At 39.2% G+C, this 25,391-nt stretch overlaps 1 protein-coding gene across 3 annotated transcripts in view; it reads right to left on the bottom strand.

The window, feature by feature from the left end:
• Nucleotides 1-25,391, bottom strand: part of LOC104590509 (putative cyclic nucleotide-gated ion channel 20, chloroplastic) — a 169,546-nt gene that overhangs the window by 123,348 nt on the left and 20,807 nt on the right. For all 3 annotated transcript variants that reach the window (XM_088903557.1, XM_088903559.1, XM_088903558.1), the window contains 2 exons: nucleotides 9,701-9,799; nucleotides 8,350-8,487 (listed from right to left, as the gene is read on the bottom strand). In XM_088903557.1, coding sequence (XP_088759683.1) covers nucleotides 8,350-8,487; nucleotides 9,701-9,799 — 237 coding nt within the window. The remainder of the gene's footprint in view (nucleotides 1-8,349; nucleotides 8,488-9,700; nucleotides 9,800-25,391) is intronic.

The following is a 25,391-nucleotide window of genomic DNA, read 5'->3' as shown; positions in this document are numbered from 1 at the left end:
AACTTCATCATCCAACCCTTCTGGAAATTCAGCCACCACCGCATTTGCTCACTCAGGTATAAGAGCTTCTGCTAACCATGCATCCACCTCAGGTAATCAGAAGACCCCTTGGATCATAGACTCAGATGCTTCTGATCACAAGACCAACCTTTCCACTCTGTTTGTTTCGTATGAGTTGCTTCCTGGTTGAGACAAAATCACCTTAGCTAATGGTTTTCTTGCCTCTATTTCTGGCAACGGAACTGTCAAGGCTACAGATTCCTTACTCTTATCTTCCACTCTTCATGTACCTAAATTAAATACAAATTTATTATCTGTAAGTAGCTTGACCAAGTCATTGAATTGTTGTGTAACCTTTTTCCCTTCTCACTGTGTGTTTCAGGACGTGGAGTCTCGAAAGGTGATTGGGAGTGGCCATGAAGCAAATGGAATATACTTGCTCGACACTCCTTGCCAATGCTTTGATCATCCCAAGAATGTTGCCTTTGGTTCTACTTCTTCAGAGTCTGTCAGTCGAATTATGTTGAGTCATTGTCAGTTGGGTCATTTACCTTTTTCTGCTTTAAGTCATTTACTTCCCGAATTGTTTAAGGGAGTCAGTGTGTCCAGTCTCAATTGTGATTCATGTCAGTTGTCAAAGCATTGTTGAAACAATTACCCTGTGAGCAATAAAAGATTTTATTTTCCTTTTCATATTGTGCACTCTGATGTGTGGGGGCCTTACCACTTACCTACTATGGGGGGCTACAGATATTTCATCCTGTTTATTGATGACTTTTCTAGATTCACTTGGATATACCAAATGAAATCCCGTGATGAAGTCCCAAGACTTGTGAGGCAATTTCATGAGCTTGTTTTTGAAAGAATGGTAGGATCCATCTAATGGACGCCAAAAAGGTTGCGGAATGGGTGGGCGAATTTCAAAAATTTTCCTACTTTCTCCCAACTGGGAATCGCATTCCCTAAATTTAGAATACAATATTCAAGGATTCTACTTGAACCATAATCGAACCAGATCTGAACCAAAAGGAAAAAGGGAGGATTATACCTGATCCGGAGAAACAGTATCTCCCAAAGTTGGTGTTCACGCCCAAATAAGAAACCAAGATCCGCTCCTGCTGAAGATGACACAGCTGTGGATGGAACGGAACCAGCAGGGTGCGTCCTACACACTGGATCCTTCGCAAGAATCCTCTGGAAACTCTGAACACTGAATCTTTTTCAGTCTTTCCTGCAAGACTGATGTCAAGAACTTATTTCTTGACTTCTTTCCTCTACAAAGATCGAATCTTGCAAGAGGGAATGGCGGCGGCTGGAGGAGAACTCCTGGGACGAAGATGGCTGAACTGCTTCTCTTCTCTCTGGAGTATGTATGAGATCTAATCTCAATTCGCAGGGAGTTTTTCTTGATTAAACCCCTTGGTTCGAAATCTGATATATTTCTCTTGGATTTCTCCTCCTTACTTCTTGATTAAGAAACCTCCTAATTAGGAGTTATCCCAATCCAAATCAGTATTTGGATAGGGGATTATCTTAATCCTATCTGCAGATTAAGTTAGCTAACTCCTGATCTTATAAGAAGGTTACCAGATTCAAATCTAATTTGAATTTGGTCTCCCAAAGTGGATAAGGTTAAAGGCCCAATCCTTTTACTAACAATAATCTCAGATTCACCCCATAGATGGGTGATCCTATCAGCCCATCTCGAAATGGGCTTTTGGCCCATTATAGGTCCAGTGTCTAACTAGTTTCCAATCTGCTGCCTAGTTGGGCTTCTTTGTATGGCGTGGGACCCAAGCATTGATCTACACACCAGCCACATGGGTTCGGCCCAGCCTTTATTACAAGGCCTAGCCGAATCCACTGAAATGCTCAGTGAACCCCTGAGCCCATCACATGGACCCTATGGGCCCAACACTTACATTAAGTGGTCCCTGGGCCAAGCCATCTTATAAAAACCCAGGGATTGTGGGCAGGTGCAAGATTAGCCCATCAAGTATTATCCTAAATGGTCTTATACTTAACCTCTCAGCCCTTAAAGATCAAGCACTGCCCGACAAGAGAGGACCTCTCCCTCGCCTGCAAGGAACAGTGCCGCACTCTCTACTCACATGGATCCCAGGAATTAAAACCATTTGCAAACATTTCGAAACCGTACATATATATAAATATATTAATTTTGCAAAACAAATTTCCAACGATTGAAATCAACTGCCGGCGGTTTGGTTTCCACCAGGGAGAGTGCATTCCCGATCATTACCTTTGTCCGACAAAGGGGCTGATCCTGTCACTATGATCACCCACTCAGATGAATTCTCAAACTGTCCCAACATACCCAGGTTTTGATCCCCACTAAGGATCTCACTGATTGGCATATCAAAGACAGTCTGATCCAACACCCAGTGAAGTATCATAATCGAGTCTAGGGGTCAAGTGTAACTTTCCAGTTTTGCCCATCTATCTCCAAGGTCCAGGGCAATACTGGAAATCTGGTCCGGTTCAAAGATTCAGGTAATCCCATACTGCATATGCCTTGGGTCTTACCCTGATGGCCAAGACAGGCCATCCCAACACTTGGTGGCACACCAATATCAGCCTTGAAAGGATAAATCTCCCCAAACTTATCCAATGGCTGTGAACATTTAAAACTAACACGAGTCTCTATAAGTGTCCAGTTTTAGGGTCATACACAGAATTAAACCAAACAACATGAATCAAACATGCACTTTATTTATTTACACTAAATGTCAAAAGTACATCAAATCGGATTGAAGCTAAGGGCATACAAGACTGTCTAACAGTTTTAACTCAATTTGATACCAGAATTAAGGTTTTCAAATCCGACAATGCAAAAGAGTATTTTGAGAAAAGTTTATCCTTGTATCTCTCTGACATGGGGGTTATTCACCAAAGCTCCTGTGTTAGAACCCCTGAACAAAATGGAGTTGCTGAAAGGAAAAATAGACATATTGTTGAAGTTGCAAGGAGCCTTTTGTTTTCCTCACATGTTCCCACAAGATTTTGGGGTGATGTTCTTACTGCTATCTATCTCATAAACCGTATGCCATCCAGGGTTTTAGGGTTTAAATCCCCGTTCAGTCTTCTTCATCCATACAAGGATCTCTTCCCGATTCCTCTTTGTGTGTTTGGTTGTACCTGTTATGTTCACATTCCAAGTGCCCAGAGACATAAGTTTGAACCAAAAGCCCAAAATGCATCTTCCTTGGTTACTCCCCCACACAAAAGGGTTATTGTTGTTTTGATCCAAAGACTGGAACTCGACATGTCTCTATGGATGTTACCTTTGATGAGCTTTCTCCTTTTTATGGTTCCTCTCAGGAAGGACATTGTCAACAGGGGGAGAGTCTGTCACAAGTATTTGCTCTTCCTCTTCCTATCCCAGTTGAGTCACTTGACAAGCTTGTATCCTCACCAAATGAATCAAAAGAGGATCAGTCACTTCATTCCTCTTGCCCTAGTGGCCCTATTTCTTTACCTCCTCGTCATACCCATAATCCCAAAGTGTATCAAAGGCAAAGATCCAGGAATGAGCAAGTTGTTTCCCTTACAACAAATGAGACTCATACATTCCCAATCACAGATGAGATAACAGGCACTGCTTCAGCCTCTTTGGAACCATCTTTCCCAGATCTTGATGTCCCCATTGCTGTTAGGAAAGGAAAGCGGAAGTGCACTGCACACTACATTTCCAAACACCTTTCTTATGATCTACTTTCTCCTTCATACTTTGCCTACCTCTCTTCAAATGCTTCTAACCCCATTCCTAGGTTTGTGTCAGAAGCTCTTCGGATTCCAGAATGGAGAGATGCCATAAAGTCTGAAATGGATGCTCTACACAAAAATGATACTTGGGAGGTGGTGGATTTGCTTGAAGGGAAGGATCCAGTTGGGTGCAAGTGGGTCTTTACCATTAAATACAGGGCTGATGGGACTATTGAGAGGTACAAGGCCAGACTTGTTGCAAAAGGCTACACACAGACATATGGGATTGACTACCTGGAGACCTTTGCCCCTATTGCCAAGATGACATCTGTTAGGGTTCTCTTATCTCTGGCAGCTCACTTTGATTAGCCTCTTTATCAGTTGGATGTAAAGAATGCATTTCTGAATGGTGACTTACATGAGGAGGTCTACATGTGTCTCCCTCCAGGAATGTATGGGAAAGATATGCAAGGAAAGGTATGCAAATTGAAGAAATCACTTTATGGCCTCAAACAGTCTCCTAGAGCCTAGTTTGAGAAATTTAGAGCTGCACTTGTTAAATTCGGCTATGTTCAGACATAGTCAGATCGTACTCTCTTTGTGAAGAAAAGTGGATCTCTAGCAATGTATCTCATTGTGTATGTTGATGACATTATAGTGACTGGTGATGATGCCTCAGGCATTCGGGCCCTTAAGTCTTTCCTCCGTACAGAATTTGAGATTAGGGATCTGGGGGAGTTGAGATACTTCCTTGGCATAAAAGTTGCTAGATCCAAGGATGGGACTCTTATTTCCCAGAGGAAATATGTCCTTGATTTGCTGTCTAAAACTGGAAAAATGGGTGCTAGACCATCTGCAACTCCCATTGATATGAGTCGCAAACTTTCAGCTTCAGATGGAACATTGTTGGAAGACAAAGGGGTCTTTCAGAGACTTCTTGGGAAGCTCCTATACCAGTGCATGACTCGGCCAGATATTGCGTATGCTGTCAGTTGTATTAGCCAGTTCATGCATGCTCCTAGAGATACTCATATGGCTGCAACAGAACAAATTTTGTGTTATCTGAAAGGCTCTCCAGGAAAAGGAATTCTATTTACCAAGCATGGTCATCTGAAACTTGAAGCCTATACTGATGCTGATTGGCCTGGAAATATTGATGATAGAAGATCTACTTCAGGGTATTGCAGTCTGGTGGCTGGTAATGTTGTCTCTTGGAGGAGTAAGAAACAATCAGTTGTGGCCCGATCCTCCGCCGAAGCAGAGTATAGAACCATGGCACATGGAGTCTCTGAATTGTTGGGGCTAAGGTCCTTAATGGAAGAACTTGGGATTGATCATGACAAACCCATGATGTTGTACTGTGATAATCAGGTTGCCATCAACATTGCTCACAACCCAGTACAACATGATAGAACCAAATATATTGAGGTTGATAGACACTTTATTCAAGAAAGAGTCTCTTCCGGTGAAGTGTTTCTTCCATTCATTACTTCTAAAGGACAATTGGCAGATTTCCTCACCAAGGGTATTTCCAAGGCAAGGCTTCAACATGACACTAGCAAGCTAGGCATGATTAACATCTATGCTCAGCTTGAGGGGGAGTGTAGAGGAGATGGGCCGAATGGCCCATAGGCTGTCATTCTATGTTATGTTTATGTTTTCCTCTATAATGGGCCTTATTCTAGGCCCATACTCTTATATATTCTGTTTTTGTAATTTCTTGCCCACCCAAAGGCCTCTCTGTAATAATTCAAGGATTAACTTAACAAAATGTTTTAGAGTGTTAGAGGGAGGTTTAGTTCGAACCTCTCACTCTCTAACTCTCATTGCCGCCAGCTCTCTCTCTCTCTCATCTTCTTAATCTTCTCTTGTTTGTTTTCTGGTTTTGCATCTAATCTCAAGCAGCTCTATACTTCAAGAGGACTGTTTTCAACTTACTTAAATGTAACCCTAGGTTTTGTGAAATGGACTAAGTAATACCCACTGGTTTCAATAATCCCTTAAAGTACCCCTTGGTTTTTGAAAAATTGGGCAACACCTTTATCTCTTGACAGAATAGCAAAAATGTCTATTTTTCCCCTATTCCTTCTTTTTTTTAATTTAAAAAACATGACCAAGCACTGGCTTTACCCATTTCAGGGCTCATCTATAAAATTTCCAAAGAGAAATCTACCTACCACAAATCTAAATCTACCATCTAAATCTTTCAGGTTTATAGTCTGTGTCATCATGAGATTTCATGGTAACCTCTCAAGATTGACAAGATTCAAACCTTGAAATGGATCTAAAGTAATCCAAAAATAAAAAATGACTCCACTTGAAATATCTACTGTAACATAGACACTTCTATACACTGGCACATTGGTCTCGACCACCACATGGTTCCAGGTATATTCCTCAAGGCATGAAATCATTGCCTTGAGTGTCATCCTCCTTGCATTGTTCCAATAAACAATGACCCAATCAACGCTTCTGAAGGGTCCATTTGTTTGATCCAGTAGAACAATGCTGACCCCTTTATTTTCTTCCAATGTTGACACTACTCAGCCCACCCTTGACAAACTTGAAAGGAATGAAGGCACCACCAAGAAAAAAGGTGTTTGAGACATAAAGCTGCATTTAGTCTTAAGCCACAATTCCTTTGTAGTCCATGTAACAATTTATGATTTTGCTGTGTCTTAAACCAGGCAGCTTTTTATATAAATTCAGGTGTTACTGAAGCCGGTGGCTTTCTTCTAGCAAAATACTCCACTGAGTATGTGCTCCAAACACAAAATCCTAAAACAATGAACTTCAAGGAAACCCAGACTTTAAGATCAGAGATCAAGTATAGATAGAAATTTAGGTCTTCAATTCACAACGAAACCATGGTGAAGCCATATTTCGCCCCAATAGGGGAATAACAGAAATCCAATAACAGTATCTTCTTTGAGTTGGAATACAGGCACCAACAAGATTGAAGACATGAAGATAGTTGTTAGGCATCAAGAACAATGGCTATTCACCTTTCCCTTTTCTTGTTCTTGCAGGTTCAGCATACTTACACAATCTGTAGACACTTTTTTCTACCTTGTTGTTTGCAATGGCAGAAAACAAATTATGGAATTTATGTGAAACACAGAGAATGAAACAAAGAAATAACAAAAATAGACATAACAGAGAAAAAGAAATAGAAACGAACCCTCTGCAACTTGTAAAATCTGAAATCCCCACTTAAGTGGAAACAGAGCTGAGGACTTGGGATCAAATCCTTGAAAAGTTGTCACCACGGGGTATGGAGATGGAATTTGTTGGCTTGGGGATCAAATCAGCTTGTAAAATGGGAAAAATCACTGAAATCCCCACTTCAGTGAAAGTAAAGCTGAGGGCTTGACCTCAGTGCCACCGGGCAACACATGGATACTTCTGGCAAGGAATACTGTTTTTTGTGACAGTGGATAAAACCATTTTGATAAATAAGGTTGGTGATGAGGGAAAATGGGGCTTTTAAAATATTATTACAGTCACGTGCTATCACAGGTGAACATAATGTAACAGAGTGCTAACGGAAGGCTGCGTTCATCCTATTATCAGAAAAACTGAAGGTACTTTAAGGGATTATTGAAACCATAGGGTATTACTTAATCCATTTCACAAAACCTAGGGGTATTTTAAGTATTTTACCCTATTAATAAACTAAGTGATAAGTGGGAATAAATGTAGTGCATAAATGAGATTCTCAATATATGTAATTATGTACTACATAAAAATTTCCCCTATGAAAGCTAAAAAGAAAGAAAAAAAGGAAAAATATTTGCACAAATGTACACATGATACCATGTAACACAAACAACAATAAAACCATAGAACCATCAACTCTGAAGCTAGATTTAATTACACAGACAACAAATGATCACACCAAAAAGGAGTGACTTGGTACAAATAGAAGGATCTAAAAGAGCAAGGGAAATATCAGAGTAAGTATGGGAAGAAGTGGTAAGGAATGATCTGATGACTTGCAATTTAACAATAAACATGGATCTTGATAGAGCACAATGGAAAAACAGTACTAGCATAGCCAGCCCTAAATAATTAGGACTAACATAGAGTTGAGTTTGAGTTTCTCATTTGTTAATCAAGTAGTTGTTTCAAACCAGGGAAAAAAGTCTTAAACAAAAGTGTGCATTCTTCAATCTCCCTATGCAACAATAGACCTTTCAAAGTTGGGTGCCATACAATTTCCCACTTCAGACAACCTATCCTCCTAATGTCAGACAAAAAAAGAACTGTCCCCATATTTATGGGGAACATCCACAGGAGATTAAATAAAAGAATAGAAGCAATCACCTTCACTAGATCTTGCTGCATGAATAGATAGTAAATGTGTTAGAAATTCCAAAGAACACAATAATATCTGCTCATTAAATTTACAAATTTCCATTATATCTTTCTAATGAAGTGTAAGAAAAGCTTTCAATTCAAAAGTTTTTAGTTATACATGGTTTAAAATGTCCCTAAATTTCCTAATATTTCCACACATTTCCATTTCCATGGGTAGTGACACAAAATTTTACTGGAACCGACATATTCCCCAGTCGACATTTCCACTGACACTAAAAAAAAAAGAATCATGAGATAGAACATTACCTGAGGAAGTGGCAGTACCACAACTATATCAAGTAAAAAGTAGCCTACAAGGTAATGGAGAGCAATTGTCTTCGGATCATCAACTAATTCACCAGCACCCACAACTCTAGATTCAGGAGCAACATAAGCCAACCTAAACTGAAAAAAAAAAGAAGAAAAAATGTTATATATAAGATCTGAATTGTCTCCCACAAAAGTTAATGAATTGAAAAAAGATATTTCTTCATTACACTTCCGTTGACATGGAAAGCTAACTTTAAGACAGATGTACTAGATATGCATTAATACACCAAAAAAAGAATCAGGATCTGCTTGCATACACTTGGGACAAGCTCCTTTTTATCAAAATAATAAAATAAGATATTTACCAACAGAGATAAGATAAAATCATAAAAAAGTATGAAAGGACAAATTATCTTATGCAAAAGGAGTTACATGCAACCCACACGAAAAACTAAAAAAAATGCAAAAGTATCATTGAGACTTTAGAAAACAATCTGACACAACAAAAAACCCTACTGTTCTATGCAAAAGCAATTAGGTACAACCCACAAGAAAAAAAAAACTAAAAAAAAAACTGAAACTACCATCAGGAGCTTAGAAAAAAAAATCTGACAAAACAAAAAAGTTCTATCTAAAGTTATAGATGCAATTTCACCTACCAATATTATTATTTTGTTGTGCTAATACAAATAAAGATAATGAGAATATCATAGCATTCTTGCACTGCAACTCCCAACCAACAAAAATATGCAAGTGAAAAAAAGAAGACAGGCAAAAAAAAAAGTACCCTAGTCCACCTCAGTTTGGTTTTAACCTATAGCCCAGTTACTGGACAGATAGACCAAAGTCATCTGAAATCTGTAGTATTATTGTTTTAGTTGGTGAACCAACAGACCCAATAGATGCTATAAACATAAATCAATCATAATGGAATGGAACTGAATTTCACAATGCAATAAGCAAGGGACCATGGTATTTCAATGACATGGAATCTTATTCTGGATTGGATAGTTTCTCATCCAGAGAGTTTTTTCTGACATTGTCATTAAGGATAATGAAGTGATATTTTTCATACAATTGGATGATAATAAATTTTTGGTCTATTCTTGAGAGTTTTTATTAATGATAATAAAGTGTTTTTTTCTGTTTCTTTCTTCTTTTGAACTTATTGCATACAATTGGGTGAGATGGACATGTTACTTTAAGACACTATTATTGAATTTTTCCTTCATCAATAATTTTTTTTTTATTTACTATGAAAGAATATATGAATATGTGGAAATCAAAACTACTAAGAAAGGATCTTAGAATCTGCTAAAAAATGCAAAGATCTAAGAGAGTAGCTTACCTGAAGTAGCATGTGCAGAAAGTAAACAAAATCAGTCAAACTTCTAAGAGCCACAAGTGTTTTTGTCATGGGCCAATTAAGAACTATGCATTTGTACTCCTAGGAAAAAAATAGAATTAAAATTAATAGAAAAGAAGAGCAAATATAATGTACCTGCACAAATATAACATGGAAAAAAACATGGTCCAAGTTTTCTATTTTATGGGAAAACGATCCTTCAAAAAATGCAAATATTTGCGGGAAACTTTGTAGGAAATTTTGAAATGGCATTACCAATTTGATGGTATTAGAGTCAACAGTACAAGGGCACTTTGGTCATTTGACTATTTTGTCTGGGTTTAAGTTGTGTCCCATACTTAATGAAGGATAGATTTGTCTTTTGCAGTCTAATACAAAGAGTATAAATATAAGGTAGGTTGGATGAGAGGGATTGACTTTTCCTCTTCTCAGACCAAACCCTTTCTTCTTCTCCTCTCTTCTTTCTATTATTCTTCTTCTTTCCTTCTTACTTATCTTAGACCTAGGACTGTACTAGTGTTAATCAAATCACTCACATTGTATCAGAGCATTAGAAAATCAGTCTAAAACTCAGTTTTTTTTCTTTCCTTACACCTGGGAACACCATATCAGAACTTCTTTTTGAATAACTCCCAAACTAATTGGAGGATCGATATGGGACCAAAAAGTGGTCATTTTTCCTTATTGGAGGTAACTATGCCTCCAGTTGCTGTGGTATTGGTCATTGTGGTGGTTTGCTAGAAACTCTCTAATCGATGACTCGAAGAGGGCTGGTGGTGGACAGGTGTGAACAGAATTCTCTAGTCGGCTGATAGTGTAGCGTCTTCTTTCTCTTTTGGACTGGATTTCATCCATGTGGCAGTGTTTATTGATAGGTATGCATATGGACTGTTTATATCTCTGTTTATGTCTGAATATGTGTGGTATGAAAAATCCCCTTACCTCATTTGAAAAACCCTTCCTGAAAGTTCCCATCAATGGGATTAAAGACAAAACCAATATGGGTATGAATTAAGAATCCAACAATAAGATTGGGTAGTGGAAAGCTCATCTTCATCCATCACTTAAACTGGTCCAAACGGAGAGTTGCATGCAGAGTGCAGTGTCGAAGTAGAAAATTTGATCTCTAAGTGGTGATTAGTCAACCACCTCTTTACCCAAACAACTTTTTACCAAGCGTGCTTGGAATTCGAACCCAATCTGGTGATCGGCCAAATGGCTGAAGGCGAAGTGGGGTGGTCCATGTGAAAGCCGATCAGAACAGGGGATTTCTGGTAACTTGGTTTGAGAAAGGACCACCGTCCCGCCGGAAGTTACAACGGCAACGGTGATTTAGTTTGAGCAACAAAAAAAGGGAGATGCTGGGGTGCGAGGAGAACGAGGCGATTGAAGGGATGGGAGATCCATCATATGAATGGCCGAACCCTACAGGAAGGTTGGGTGAAATTTCAAAAATTTCTTTACTCCCATCTGGAAATCCAATTCACAATTTAGAAAATTGCATTTTCAAGGTTCGTTCTTGTAACCAAACCAGACCAAATCTAAAACCAAAATAAGGGAGGGATATACCTGATACGGAACCCACACAAGAATGCTCCACACAACGTAGGTGTTCACGCCCAAAGAGTGTACCAAATCCTTGTTAGACAGTTGTATGCCCTTAGCTCCAATCAGAATGATGTACATTATGAATTTATTGTAAATGAATAAAGTACATATTTGATTCATGTTCCTATGGTGTGTTTCTGTATAATACCCTTAAACTGGACACTTATGAGACTCGTGTTAGTTTAGAATGTTCACAGCCGTTGGATAAGTCTGGGGAGATTTATCCTGCCAAGGCTGATGCTGGTGTGCTGCCAAATGTTGGGGTGGCCTGTCTCAGCCGCCAGGGTGAGACCCAAGGCACATGCAGTGTAGGATTAATTGAATCTTTGAACCAGACCAGATTTCCAGTATTGCCCTGGACCTTGGAGATTGATGGGCAAAACTGGAAAGTTACACCTGACCCGTAGACTCGATTATGATACTACACTATCAATTTCTTTGTGATAAAGTTCAGACCTACACTAGAATTCTATTAGAACTAGAGGAAGATTAGAGGAGATAGAAGAGAGAAGAAGAGAAGAAGAGAAGAAAAGAAAGGAGAAGGAGAAAACTGGTTCAAACAAGAGAGAAGTCACTCTCTCTAGTTGGCCAGATTATATTTATATGTTTCTATTAAATTAAAACAAAAGACTATTATGTCCCTACTTAAGTATGGAACACATCGCTTAACATAAACATTACACATCAGCTTAAACATAACTATAAGGACTAAACTACTCCCATATAGTTGACACTAACACTCCCCCTCAAGCTGGTGAGTATATATCATATAGTTCCATCTTGTTACATATGTAGTCCACTCTTCCCCGACTCAACCCTTTGTGAACAAGTCTACCCATTGACTTCCTGTGTTAACATATTCAGTATCCATCACTCCACTAAGCACCTTCTCTCTCACAAAGTGGCAGTCATCTTTTATATGCTTTGTCCGGATGTGAACTACAGCTTGGTTGTTACAATAAAGCTTCATTGGAGTGTCAACTGAATATCCCATCTCCTGTAGAAGATTTTTCAACCACACTAGTTCACAAGTGGTATGTGTCATGGCTTTATATTCAGCTTCTACACTGCTTCTTGCCACAACTGTCTATTTCTTACTTTTCCATGTCACCAAATTACCCCCAAGGAAAGTACAATAACTTGTAGTGGACCTTCTGCCAAATACAAAACCAGCCCAATCAGCATCAGTGTATCCCTCTATTTCAAGATTTCCTCCACTCTTGTATATCAAGCCACGACCAGGAGCTCCCTTAAAATACCTTACAATCCTTAAAGCTGCATCCCAATGTGGAACCTAAGGTTTCTGCATAAACCGACTCACCACACTAACTACAAATGAATATCTGGCCAAGTAATGGTTACGTAGTTTAACTTACCCACCAATTACTTGTACCTTCCAAGATCTTCAAACTCCTCACCCATATCACTGCTCAATTTGGTATTTGGTTCCATAGGTGTTTGAACCAGTTTGGCACCTAATAATCCTATCTCCTCCAACAAATCAAGAACGTACTTCCTTTGGCACAAATTAATACCATGCTTAGTCCTTGCTACTTCTATCCCCAAGAAGTATTTTAATTTACCAAGGTCCTTTATTTGAAAGTGCTCCAAAAAGGTCTTCAACCTATCAATCCCCAATCTATCACTGTTGGTAATGACAATATCATCTACATACACCACCAGTAAGGTCTTCCCAACATGTGAATGATGGTTGAATACTGAGTGATCAACCTGACACTGTTTCATACAAAACTTCCTTATCACTTCATTGAATCTATCAAACCATGCACTGGGGGACTATTTAAGTCCATAAAGTGGCCTTCTTTAGTTTGCACACCTTACCATCCTCCCCCTAAGCAACAAACCCCAACGGTTGCTCCATATAGACCTCCTCAAGGAGATCACCATGTAAAAAGACATTCTTGATGTCAAGCTGAAATAGAGGCCAATCATACATAGCAACTAGAGATATCATAACATGAATTGAACCAATTTTAGCAACAGGAGAGAAGGTCTCCATATAGTCAATACCATATGTTTGGGAATATCCTTTGGCAACCAATCTAGCTTTCAACCGCTCTACACTACCATTAGGTAAATACTTAACAATATATACCCACTTACAACCTACAACATGCTTACCAGGAGGGAGGGTGGTGAGATACCACGTATGATTATGAGCTAAAGAAGAGAGTTCTTCTTCCATTGCATGGTGCCACCTTGGAGAGGAAAGGGCTTCCTGGACATCTGTTTGAATAGAAATAGAAGACAACAGAGAAACAAACTGGCGATGGGAAGCAGAAAGGTGAGAGGAAGAAACATAATTAGAAATGGGATGAAGTGTGCAACTATGTTTACCTTTCTGCAAAGCGATAAGAAGATCAAGGTCAGAAACAGGGGGTGTGGCTGGTGTGGGAACAACTGCCAGATCTGTCGGCGGTGACGAAGCTAGAGGAGGAGCTAGTGCATGTTGTCGATGCGTATACACTTGATGGATGGGTGGCCATTCAACAGGAAGCCACACTGGAGGCAAAGACTTAGTCACAACTAGAACAAGTGGAATGGGGTCCTCAACAAGAAATGGAAGAGGAGGAGGAGGAGGTGAGGAAGAAGAAGGGGCATCACCTGACCCAAAGAAGAACGGAGTAGACTCAAAAAAAGTAACATCAGAACACACAAAGGAATGTCGAGAACTAGGGTTATAACACTTATACCATGACAAGGATGATACACTTAGTGGATCGTGCATCTAATTTGTCCATTCTAGGTCCAAGATTATGAACAAAACATACGCACACACGAAAAGAGTAAGAGGAAACGGAGACAAAGTAAGAAACAAAGTGGTGAAAGGAGAATGAACTTCAAGGATGGACGTGGGCATCCGGTTAATTAGGAAGCAAAATGTAAGCACAACATCACTCCAAAAATGTTTGGGTACATTCATATGGTGCATAAGGGACCGAGCAGTTTCTAAAAGATGACAGGTATTTCTCTCAGCTACCCCATTTTGTTGTCAAGTGTAGGTACATGAAGTCTGACGGATAATGCCATGTTGTTCTTGTGAAAATTTAAGGGAAAAAATGAATTGATTGTATTGTCTTGGAAGGAGCATATACACAACTTTATATAGAATTACAGAGCTAATTTACAGGGTGATAAAATAGGAAACTAACTTTTCCTAAAAAACTAATTTCTATATCAGTGGGATTCTCCAATTAATATCCCATGATTCTAGGAAATTAAGTTTCCTAAACTGATGGACCTAAAATTATGGAGAATCAATCAGAGAGTCAATCTTCTACTTTCCAACACTCCCCCTCAAGCTGGTGAATATGCATCTTTCATTCCCAGCTTGGAGATAAGTCCTTGGAATGCCACATTGCAAAGCCCTTTTGTCAGCACATCTGCCAGTTGACCATTCGTTGAGACGTATGGAGTGCAAATTAATCCGCTATCCAGCTTTTCCTTTATGAAATGCCTATCTATCTCAATGTGCTTTGTCCTGTCATGTTGGATCGGATTGTGAGCAATGTTAATAGCTGACTTGTTGTCATAGAATAATCTCATTGGACCTTCCCATCTGATCTTTAGGTCTTCCAAAATTATCTTGAGCCATAGTAATTCACATACTCCCTGAGCCATTGCCCTGAATTCTGCCTTCGCACTTGATCTAGCTACCACATTCTGCTTCTTACTCCTCCATGTCACAAGATTTCCTCCAAGGAATGTACAGTAACCTGTAGTGGACCGCCTATCCATGGGAGAGCCTGCATAATTTGCATCGGTGTATGCCTCTAGGGTTAATCCAGTATTTCTTTTAAACAAGATTCCTTTGCCAGGATTAGTCTTTAGGTAATGTAGTATCCTATAGACCGCCTGTAGGTGAACCTCTTTCGGGTTGTGCATAAGCTGGCTAGCCACGCTTACGGCATATGCTATGTCTGGCCTTGTGTAGACAAGATATATAAGTTTTCCTACTAATCTTTGGTACATTTCCCTATTCACGGCTGGATCTTCATTTGCTTCTCCCAATTTGTGAGTTGGCTCAATCGGTGTGGAGGATGGTTTGCATGCTAACTTTCCTGTCTCTCTTAAAAGATTTGTTACATATTTCTGTTGTGAGATAAAGATGCCTTCTCTGGAATGAGCTACTTCAATCCCTAGAAAATGCTTCAATCTCCCAAGTTCTTTTATTTCGAATTCTTTGACTAGGCATCTTCTCAAGGCTTCCTTCTCCTTTTCATCATTTCCTGTGACAATTATGTCATCGACATATACCAGAAGAGCCGTGACTCCCCCTACATCCGAATGCTTTATAAAGAGTGTATGATCTCCCTGACTTTGTTTGTATCCAATGGCAAGCATAACTTTAGTAAATCTTCCAAACCACGCCCTAGGTGATTGCTTGAGACCATATAGTGCTTTTTTCAACCTACAAACTTTATTTACTTTTAGATTTCCTTTGAAGCCCGGAGGAATATCCATGTATATCTCCTCCTCTAAATTACCGTGAAGAAAAGCATTCTTTACATCAAATTGCTCCAAGTACCAGTCGAAGTTAGCTGCTAGTGACAACAAAATTCTTACCGTATTCATCTTAGCCACTGGAGCGAATGTCTCCTGATAGTCAACACCATAGGTTTGTGTATATCCTTTTGCCACGAGTCTTGCCTTGTATCTTTCTAGAGAGCCGTCTGACTTGTACTTTACTGTGAAAACCCACTTGCAGCCCACGGGTTTCTTTCCTGGTGGTAGGTCAACAATTTCCCACGTTTGATTCTTATCTAGAGCCTGCAACTCTTCTCTCATAGCATCTTTCCATTTCTCATCAGAAAATGCCTCAGATAAAGTATTAGGAATATGAATGGTGTTTAGACTAACTAGGAAACTCCTATGTGATGGTGAGAATTTTTTAAAGGACACAAAATTTGCTAAGGGATATAAGGGATGTTTAGTGCATTCTCTTGTGCCTTTCCTAAGGGCAATAGGAAGATCTTGGTCAGATGCTAATTCAGAAGAAATTTCTGGAACTGTATTTACCTCATTCTCAGGATTAGGAGTTGAATCTTGAACCTGCACAAGATTAGGATCCTGGTTTCTTCTTCTTGAATATACCTGCAATCTCATAGAGTTACAAAGTTCATCATTCTCTGTCATGGGTCTGGTATGAATGGGTGAAGAAGTTGGTTTGGTTTGAGGTGGTTCGATAGGTGCAGATACGGATTGAGCTGGTATAGATGCTGAGTTTGGGTGTTGAGAAACTGTAGGTAGACCAAGAGGGAACAATTCTCTGTCCTTATCTTCAATGAATGACAAAGACTCCCCCTGAAGATAAGGTTGAGTGAAATATGGTGTTTTTTCTTCAAAAGTGACATCAATAGAGACAAAGAATTTTTTAGTAGGTGGGTGATAACACTTATAACCCTTTTGGGTGGACGAATAACCCACAAAAATACACTTGATGGCTCTTGGATCTAACTTCCCTCTATTATGGGTATGAACATGGACAAAAGCAATGCATCCAAAGATTCTTGGGGTGAGATTATTTGTTGTACGTAGATCGGGATAAAATTGAGAAAGTGTTTCCATTGGTGTTTTAAATCCCAAAACCCTTGAAGGTAATCGATTTATAATGTATGCAGCTGTAAGCACAGCTTCCCCCCAATAGGTTTTTGGAACATGCTGGTGGAAAAGTAAGGCTCGGGTTGCAGCTAGTAGATGACCATTCTTCCTTTCTGCTACTCCGTTTTGTTGTGGAGTATTAATGCAGGAGGATTCATGGATAATCCCTTCTTTTTGAAAATATGGGGATAAAGTTTGGTTGAAATAATCCCGTGCATTATCCGATCTAAATCTTTTGATTCTGACCCCAAACTGATTTTGGATCATGTTATGGAAATTTGGGAGTACACTACTTACATCTGATTTAGATTTAAGAAGAAAGATCCAAGAGACCCTAGTGCAATCATCAATAAAAGAGACGAACCATCGTGAGCCAGACACATTTGGAACTGTGGAGGATCCCCATATATCACTATGGATCAAAAAGAATGGGACTGAACTTCTCTTGTTACTGATTGGAAAGGGCACACGCTTGTGTTTTGCAAATTCACACACATCACAATGAAAATATTCAACACTCAATCCTTTAAATAAGGAGGGAAACATAGTTTTCAGAATTCCAAAAGATGGATGTCCTAGTCTAAAGTGATGAAGCCAAATGGTGTCTTTGTTGGATGATGAAAGGAATGACAGAGATAACTTATCCTGGACAATATTTGATTTGCATGATTCTTCAAGATAGTAGAGTCCATTCTTCTCCTTAGCAAGTCCAATCCTCTTCCCCGAATCCTGGTCCTGAAATATACAGTAAGAAGGATAGAAAAGCACATTACAGTTCATGTCATGGGTGAGTTTTTGGATGGATATCAGGTTAGTGGACAATTTTGGAACATGAAGGACACTTTTTAGTGTAAGTGATGGATTAATATGGATATCCCCAAGGCCAGCTACGGTAGTAAGGGAACCGTCTGCAATGGCTATTTTTCGATTGCTTGGGTAGGGGGTGTAAGTGCTAAAATGTAGTGAGGAGTGAGTCATGTGATCTGTGGCTCCTGAGTCAATAACCCATAAATCCCTAATAGGTTCATCTGAGACATTTAGTCCGTGAGGAATAGAAAACTTACCTGAGATTGCAAGAGAGCCTGTACCACTAGGTTTCTCCAACGAACCCAGAAGCCCCTTTAACTTTTCGATCTCCTCCTTATTGAACTCGGTCTTGTCTGGAGGCTTTTCTTGGCTCGACTGATTTGTGGTGAAGTTAGCTTGACTTCGACTCTTCTGTTGTCCTCCTCGGTAGCCCCATTCCCTATTCGATGGTTTACCATTCAGCTTCCAACACTTCTCTTTGGTGTGCCTTGGTTTCTTGCAATAGGTACACCAAAGAGACTCCTTGTTGTCCCGTGCAGAGGACAAATCTGTCTTCATTCCTTCCAGTATTTTTGGTTGTTCCATCCTTGTATTCATGGCTGAACCTTCTAGTACTTGGGGTTCAAGCATAACCCCCCTACGGCTTTCTTCAGCACGAATCAGAGAAATAGTCTCATTTAGAGATGGTACCTCTTCTTTGCCGAGAATCTGGACCCTAACTTTATCAAATTCTGCGTTGAGTCCTGCAAGAAAGTCATAAACGCAATCTTTTTCGATAAAACTCTTTAGGATTGCTGCATCCGCTGCACATTTAGTCTCAATGCACCGATAATGATCGAGTTCTTGCCACAGGTTCTGCAGTAAATTTGCATACTCGGTAACTGTCTTGCTGCCTTGTTTAGTTGCTCCAGTCTTGACTTTGATTTCGTACACTTGTGCTGCATCACATGCTTTTGAATATGTTTGTCGGACGGCATCCCAGATATCTTTAGCCGTGGATAAAAACATACACGTATCGCTGATTTCAGGGTTCATTGAATTTTATAACCATGACATGATCATGGAGTCAGCTTCGTCCCATGCATCAAATCTTGGATCTCCTTCCTTCGGTCCCGTCCCTCTGAGATGGCTAAGCTTTCCTTTTCCCTTTAAATATGTTCGAACAAACTGAGACCACTTCAAATAATTTTTCCCATTCAACCTATATGCTGCCTGAATGTTTTGCAGGTTGCCAGATGCTTGATGTGAGGAAACTTCTTCCGATTGTGCAGTAGTATTTGATACGGTGGCTTCTGACATATTGGGTGGGCTTCAAGAAAGAGAGAAAAAAACAGACAATGAAGGTCTGAAAAACTTAGTAAGGATTGGCGATGAAGGCCTAAAGAATCTTTTAGCCAATGTAAAAAAAAAAGGTAACTGTAATGCTCCACCAAACTGAAGAGTGGATCGAAACCACTCAAAATCAAAACTGATCCAAATGAAACCAAAGGGATTCAGTAAATCTGCTCTGGGCAACACCAAATCTAAGATTTCAGACTGATCTGATGCCTCTACAAAGAGATCCAAGAAAAAAAGGATGAATCCAATGGCACAACAGTCCAGAAGAAGCAAAAATGTAGAGTTCAGATCTGTAGCCGATCTCGAAGAAGAATCAAGGATACTCAAGAACCTCCCAAATACTGTTTGAGAGTTCTTGAACGCAGCAGAGATGACCAAAGAGATACTATGTGTGGATTAGGTCGTAACCTGGCTCTGATACCATGTGAAAATTTGAGGGAAAACATGAATTGATTGTATTGTCTTGGAAGGAGCATATACACAACTTTATATAGAATTACAGAGCTAATTTACAGGGTGATAAAATAGGAAACTAACTTTTCCTAAAAAACTAATTTCTATATCAGTGGGATTCTCCAATTAATATCCCATGATTCTAGGAAATTAAGTTTCCTAAACTGATGGACCTAAAATTATGGAGAATCAATCAGAGAGTCAATCTTCTACTTTCCAACAGTTCTAAATACTCCTAAAATGGTGTATAAAAGTATTCCCGACCATTATTAGAATCAAGAATCTTAATGTGTATACCAAGATGGTTGCAAATTTCAACATAATTTTTTTTTTAAATGGAAAACAATTCACTCCTTTCATTAGGTAAAGCCACGCCATCCTTGAATAATCATCAACAAAAATAACAAAGTATTTGCAACCATTGTATGACACTATTTTATTAAGACCCCAAATATCTGAATGAACTAAAGAAAAAGGACTCGACATACGATTATCAACCCTAGGACTAAAGGGAACACAATGATGTTTCCCCAACTAACATGACTCACAATCCAAAACAGAAAGACTACTCAACGGAATAAGTGATTTCAGTGCTTTAAGCGATGGATGACCATGTGTATAGTGCCACTGAAGAGAGAGAGATGTCTAAAGAATTGTTGATGAACCACCACCACCATTAAGATAATACAGTCCATCAGCTTCATGCCCTCCACCAATCTTCGTCCCCGTATTGAGATCCTGAAGAACACAAGAAGAGGGGTAAAAGGTGATAGAGTAATTAAGAGACTTCGCTAGCTTACTAACAAACATAAGATTAAAAGGGAATTTGGGAACATACAAAACTGAGGACAGGGATAAAGGGTCTATGTCAACATTACCAACACCACAAATGGATGATGTGGAACCACTAGCAAGGGTAATAGAATGTGATGTGGAGCACTATTAAAGGGAGGAAAACACACCTAGAGTCCCAGTCATATGATCAGAAGCTCCAGAGTCAATAATCGAGGAGGTGGGTTTGGATGCCAGACAAGCCATACCTGAATGTGCGAGAGTAGTTGTATTCTATTGAGAGGTGGCCTGGATAAACCGTTCATATTCATCACGTGGGACACTCATCATCTCCTTCCCGGAGACAACCATAGATGTAAAGGGCATCTTATCAGTTTGTTGGATATCTTGTCTTGAACTACCATCACTAGCAACTACATGATTTGCCCATGTTGAAGGTGGGCCATGCAAATCTTAACAAAAGCTAATAGTGTGCCCTTCCATACCACAATTTGTACACCCCCTCGAACCATTACTATGTCCTCTACCACAAGCTCCCCCTGAATCTCAACCTCCAACATGTCCACCACCACCACTACGACCATACATAGATCCACTACTACCACTACGACCGGGATGAACTCCCTGAGCTCCACCTTTAACACCCCGAGCTCCACCTTTGAAGACAAGCAAGCACCTCTTCTAGAGACAAAAGAGCTGACCCTCCTAGTATTTGTGCTCTCACTGGTTCATATTCAGATTTCAGCCTTACTAAAAATCTGGTCATATCTAGTTGTTCTCTCTGTTGTTGAATCTTAACATCAGAGGTGAGGGGATGGTACACATTCAACTCATTACGAAGGTTCCTCATACTAGCATAGTACTCCTCAAGACTCTGATTACCCTGTTGTAGATTAAAGTACTCCTGATAAAGCTAATACACTCTAGTAGTATTGTCTTGTCCCGAGTACAATTTCTTGGCATGGTCCCAAATCTCCTTGGCTGTACCTAGGAACATAAAATTCACATTGATCTTGTGTTCCATACTATTCCATAACCAGGTCATAATCTGTGCATCTTCTTGTCCCCAATCACCATACTCCAAAGATTCAGCAAGAGGTTTTTCTTTTCTTACATGCTTCACTTTCTTCTTAGCTCTAAGAAAGACCTCTACAAAATTTGCCCAAGGCACATAATTCTCCCCATTCAACTTGATAGAAGTCATCTGAACATTCAAGTAGTCGTTGGGAACCAAAACACTAGATTTGTGTTCACAACGGTCTCCAATATCTGAATTCTCCCAATTTTTTTTTTTTTATATCTAAATCACTTTTCACCACACTACACATTAGTGAAACCACCTACAGTCACAATTTTCATCAATACCTGTCGCTGATTTCTTCGCTTTCAGCACCACACAACTACTTGAATACACACCATAGCACTAGCAACTCACCAACCACTCGATTCACACTGAAACACACATATGTCCCACCTATCTGATACCAAAAACCAACCTAACACTCAACTGTACACTGCACCACCTGAAACAGCCCCCTTCGTACCATCGATTAGAGGGCTTCCTACAAACCACCACAAACACCCACTAAACCACTGACAGGAGGCATGAAAACCTCCAAAGGGAAAGGGTGATCACTCCTTTTCATCCCTTTTCCTTATCTCCAACGGATGATGAAGAAAACTGTAAAACCCTAGGCTGAATGGCGATAGGACAGAATTCTGGGCAGATCTGATTTTGTCACAATGACTCTGATACCATGATAAAGTTCAGACCTGCACTAGAATTCTGTTAGAATTAGAGGAAGATTAAGGAGATAGAAGAGAGAAAAAGAGAAGAAAAGAAAGGAGGAGAAAAGTGGTTCAAACAAGAGAAAAAAAGTCACTCTCTCTAGTCAACCAGGTTATATTTACATGTTTCTATTAAATTAAAACAAAAGACTATTATGCCCCTACTTAAGTATAGGACACATCACTTAACATAAACACTACACACCAGCTTAAACATAACTAGAAGAACTAAACTACCCCTATACAGTCGACACTAACACTTTGAAATAACATCAATTTCCCCAAATGCATGTCTACATTTCCAAGGTGCTGCTTTAAGTTGCTTTGCCCAATGAATTACTAGTTGTGAGTCACCCTCCACTTCCAAATCTCAAAGACCAAGCTTCTGTGCTAATCTCAAACCTTGTATAAGTGCCAAAATTTCTGCCTTAATTGAATCTCCTAAGCCAACTACACCTGAATACAGTACCACCATCAATACTTCATGATCTCTAATCACTCCCCCAATTGATCTGGCAGCACCAGCATTGGTATTTATGTTAGGGCAATCAGAAAAATAAAGTAAAAATACAATATTTCCCCTGCTGCATTAAGGTGAACCTAAGACAACCTTTAAACATATACAAACCCTTTCTTACCAATCCTCCTAAAATCCTCTACCTCCTCATTTGCTATTACAATTTGGTCTAATTAGGGTGTTTGATCCACATGTTTTTGAATCTAAAAGGGGTAGGACCATAGGTCATCTCATCCAATTTCAACACTAAGAGACAGTGAGCAAAAATTGTCCTTGCCATGGCTTTCACCATAACAGATCCAAAATACACCTCCCAACCTTAAACAAAAATGCGTGTCCAACTTACAACATAAAGTGTTTGCTTGCAAATTGGACCATGTAAACCATTCATTCTGCAAGGGGTGGTCCCTTGGCAAACAATCTGAAATGAATTCACTGAAATTTGTCATGCTTTTAGTAATTATAGAAGCGCCCACATTACTGTCAGAACAAAAACAGGTGACATTGAAATCCCCCACCAAACACCACGTACCCTCACACAACCTGCTAACACCATATAGCTCCTCCCACAAACCTTCCCTATCTCTATAAGATGTAAAGCCATATACATTTGTCAACCACCATTTTTTTCTCTAAATTTCACTGTCACCATAAAATTCCCCACTACTTTAACAAACTCCACTTGACTCTCATCCCATGGTGTCAAAATTCAACCCAAGGCACCAAGAGAGGGGATGCCAACCCAAAACTAATTCCTCAACCCTCAAATACTTCCCAACCAAAAACATTGATTTTTTTTCTATTTTTGCTTCTTTAAAAAAATAATGGATGGTTTCAACCTCTGCAAAAAATCCTTCACAACTCACTTTCTCGCATTACCAAGACTTCTCACAATCCCACTAACCATCTCCATTGAAAGTCACTAGACCCCCCATACCCTCCCACCAATTTTGGTCACCAACTTCTACCCTTCTACAAGTAAAAGTTTTAACTATTCCAAAACCCAAAGAAGTGAAAATTTCCACTTCAGAATGCCTCTTTTGAGGTTTTGTTTCAGCCCTGGGTTAGAGAAGAGAAGAATGAAGAGAAATGGGCGTCAGCACAATTCTGTCCAGCAGAAAATTGTTATTTACATAAATTTTCAAAAGTGACAATAAAGTGACAAAACTGTCCCCTACTTCGGTGGTAGCTAGTAAAGATTTGAAATACATAACAAGTACAGACCCATACAACCCAACAAAATAAAAAAAATATATATCACAGATAGATAAAGGGGCCAAAACCCACATCTTTAGGTCTGACAACACTCCCCCTCAAGCTCAAAATAGATATTTATCATGCCCAACTTGCATAGAAATTCTACAAATCATAATCTAGTAAGACTCTTGGTGAACACATTAGTTAGCTTTCTTGCAAAAGGCATGTAAGGAACACAGAGGTCTCCAGAAACAATCTTTTCTCTCACAATGTGTCTATCGATTTCAATATGTTTAGCTCTATCATGTTGGACTGGATTATTAACAATGTTAAGTGTTGCTCAGTTGTCACAATAAAGCTTTAGAGGTCCAATCACACCTGTCTCCAACTTATTTAAGAGTATCCAGAGCCAAAGTAACTTGCTCCATGAGCCATGGCCATGTATTCAATTTTAGCACTTGATCTAACTAATACAGATTGTTTCTTACCTCTCCAAGTAATAGGATTACCACTTACAAAGGTACAATATCCAAATGTAGACCTCCTATCCCCAAGAGATCAAGCCCAATCAGCATCAGTGATCCTATCATGTTTCTTGAAAAATAATCATTTTCCAAGACATGTTTTTGAGGTATCTCAAGATTCCTTTTACTGTCTTCATGTGTGAAACTCGAAGAATATGCATAAACTGGCTAACCATATGAATAAAAATGTAGTGCCAAGTCTAAAGAGATATAAGTAGAGAAGTTTGCCAACAAGTCACTGGTGCCTTCCTCTGTTTGTGTAAAGTTCTCCACTTTGTAGCAATCGATGATTCTTCTCTAATAGGAGCGTCTACGGGTCTGATCCCTAATTTTCATGTCTCCTTCAACGGATCCAATGCATATTTCCTTTGGTAAATATAAATTCCCTCACTGGATCTAGCTACCTTTATTTCCAAAAAAATACCTTAGAAGTCCTAAGTCTTTAATCTCAAACTTTGAGGCTAAGAAACATTTTAACTTATAAATATCCATTGGATCAATTCTAGTAACAACCATGTCATCAACATATCATAATTGTCAAGGTGACGCCTAGGCGACAAGGCAGCCTTGGAGGCTCGCCTCACCCATCGCCAAGCAGTTTTGTGAACTAGGTTATAAAATACTTTTATATTTTTAATTTTTTGATATTATAATTATAAAATAGATATTACTAAACTAGAATATTCATTTTATGTGTTTATATACTAATTTCTTTTTATTAATTTCTTATTTTGTTAGGGTTTAATCAACGCAAACATTGCTAACTGCTGTGTTGAACCCATGGTTCAAAGTATCAATACACCTCTGTGTGTTGGCAGAGGTGCATCGTTACTTATAACGATACTCCCCCTATTTTTTTTATTTGTTTGGTTTTCAATTTCATTTTTAAATATATATATATATTATTTAAAAAAATGGGTCCCCAAAAACACTTGTAAATAGGTATCAGGACCCCAAAGATACAATACAATACACCCAATACAGGGCATACCGTATTGAAATTTTGATCCTTGATTGAACCCTCAAA

Source organism: Nelumbo nucifera, chromosome 4 (genome assembly GCF_055504915.1).
Source record: "Nelumbo nucifera cultivar China Antique chromosome 4, China Antique-T2T, whole genome shotgun sequence".
Classification (NCBI taxonomy): domain Eukaryota; kingdom Viridiplantae; phylum Streptophyta; class Magnoliopsida; order Proteales; family Nelumbonaceae; genus Nelumbo; species Nelumbo nucifera.
This window is presented reverse-complemented; position numbering and strand designations above follow the sequence as displayed.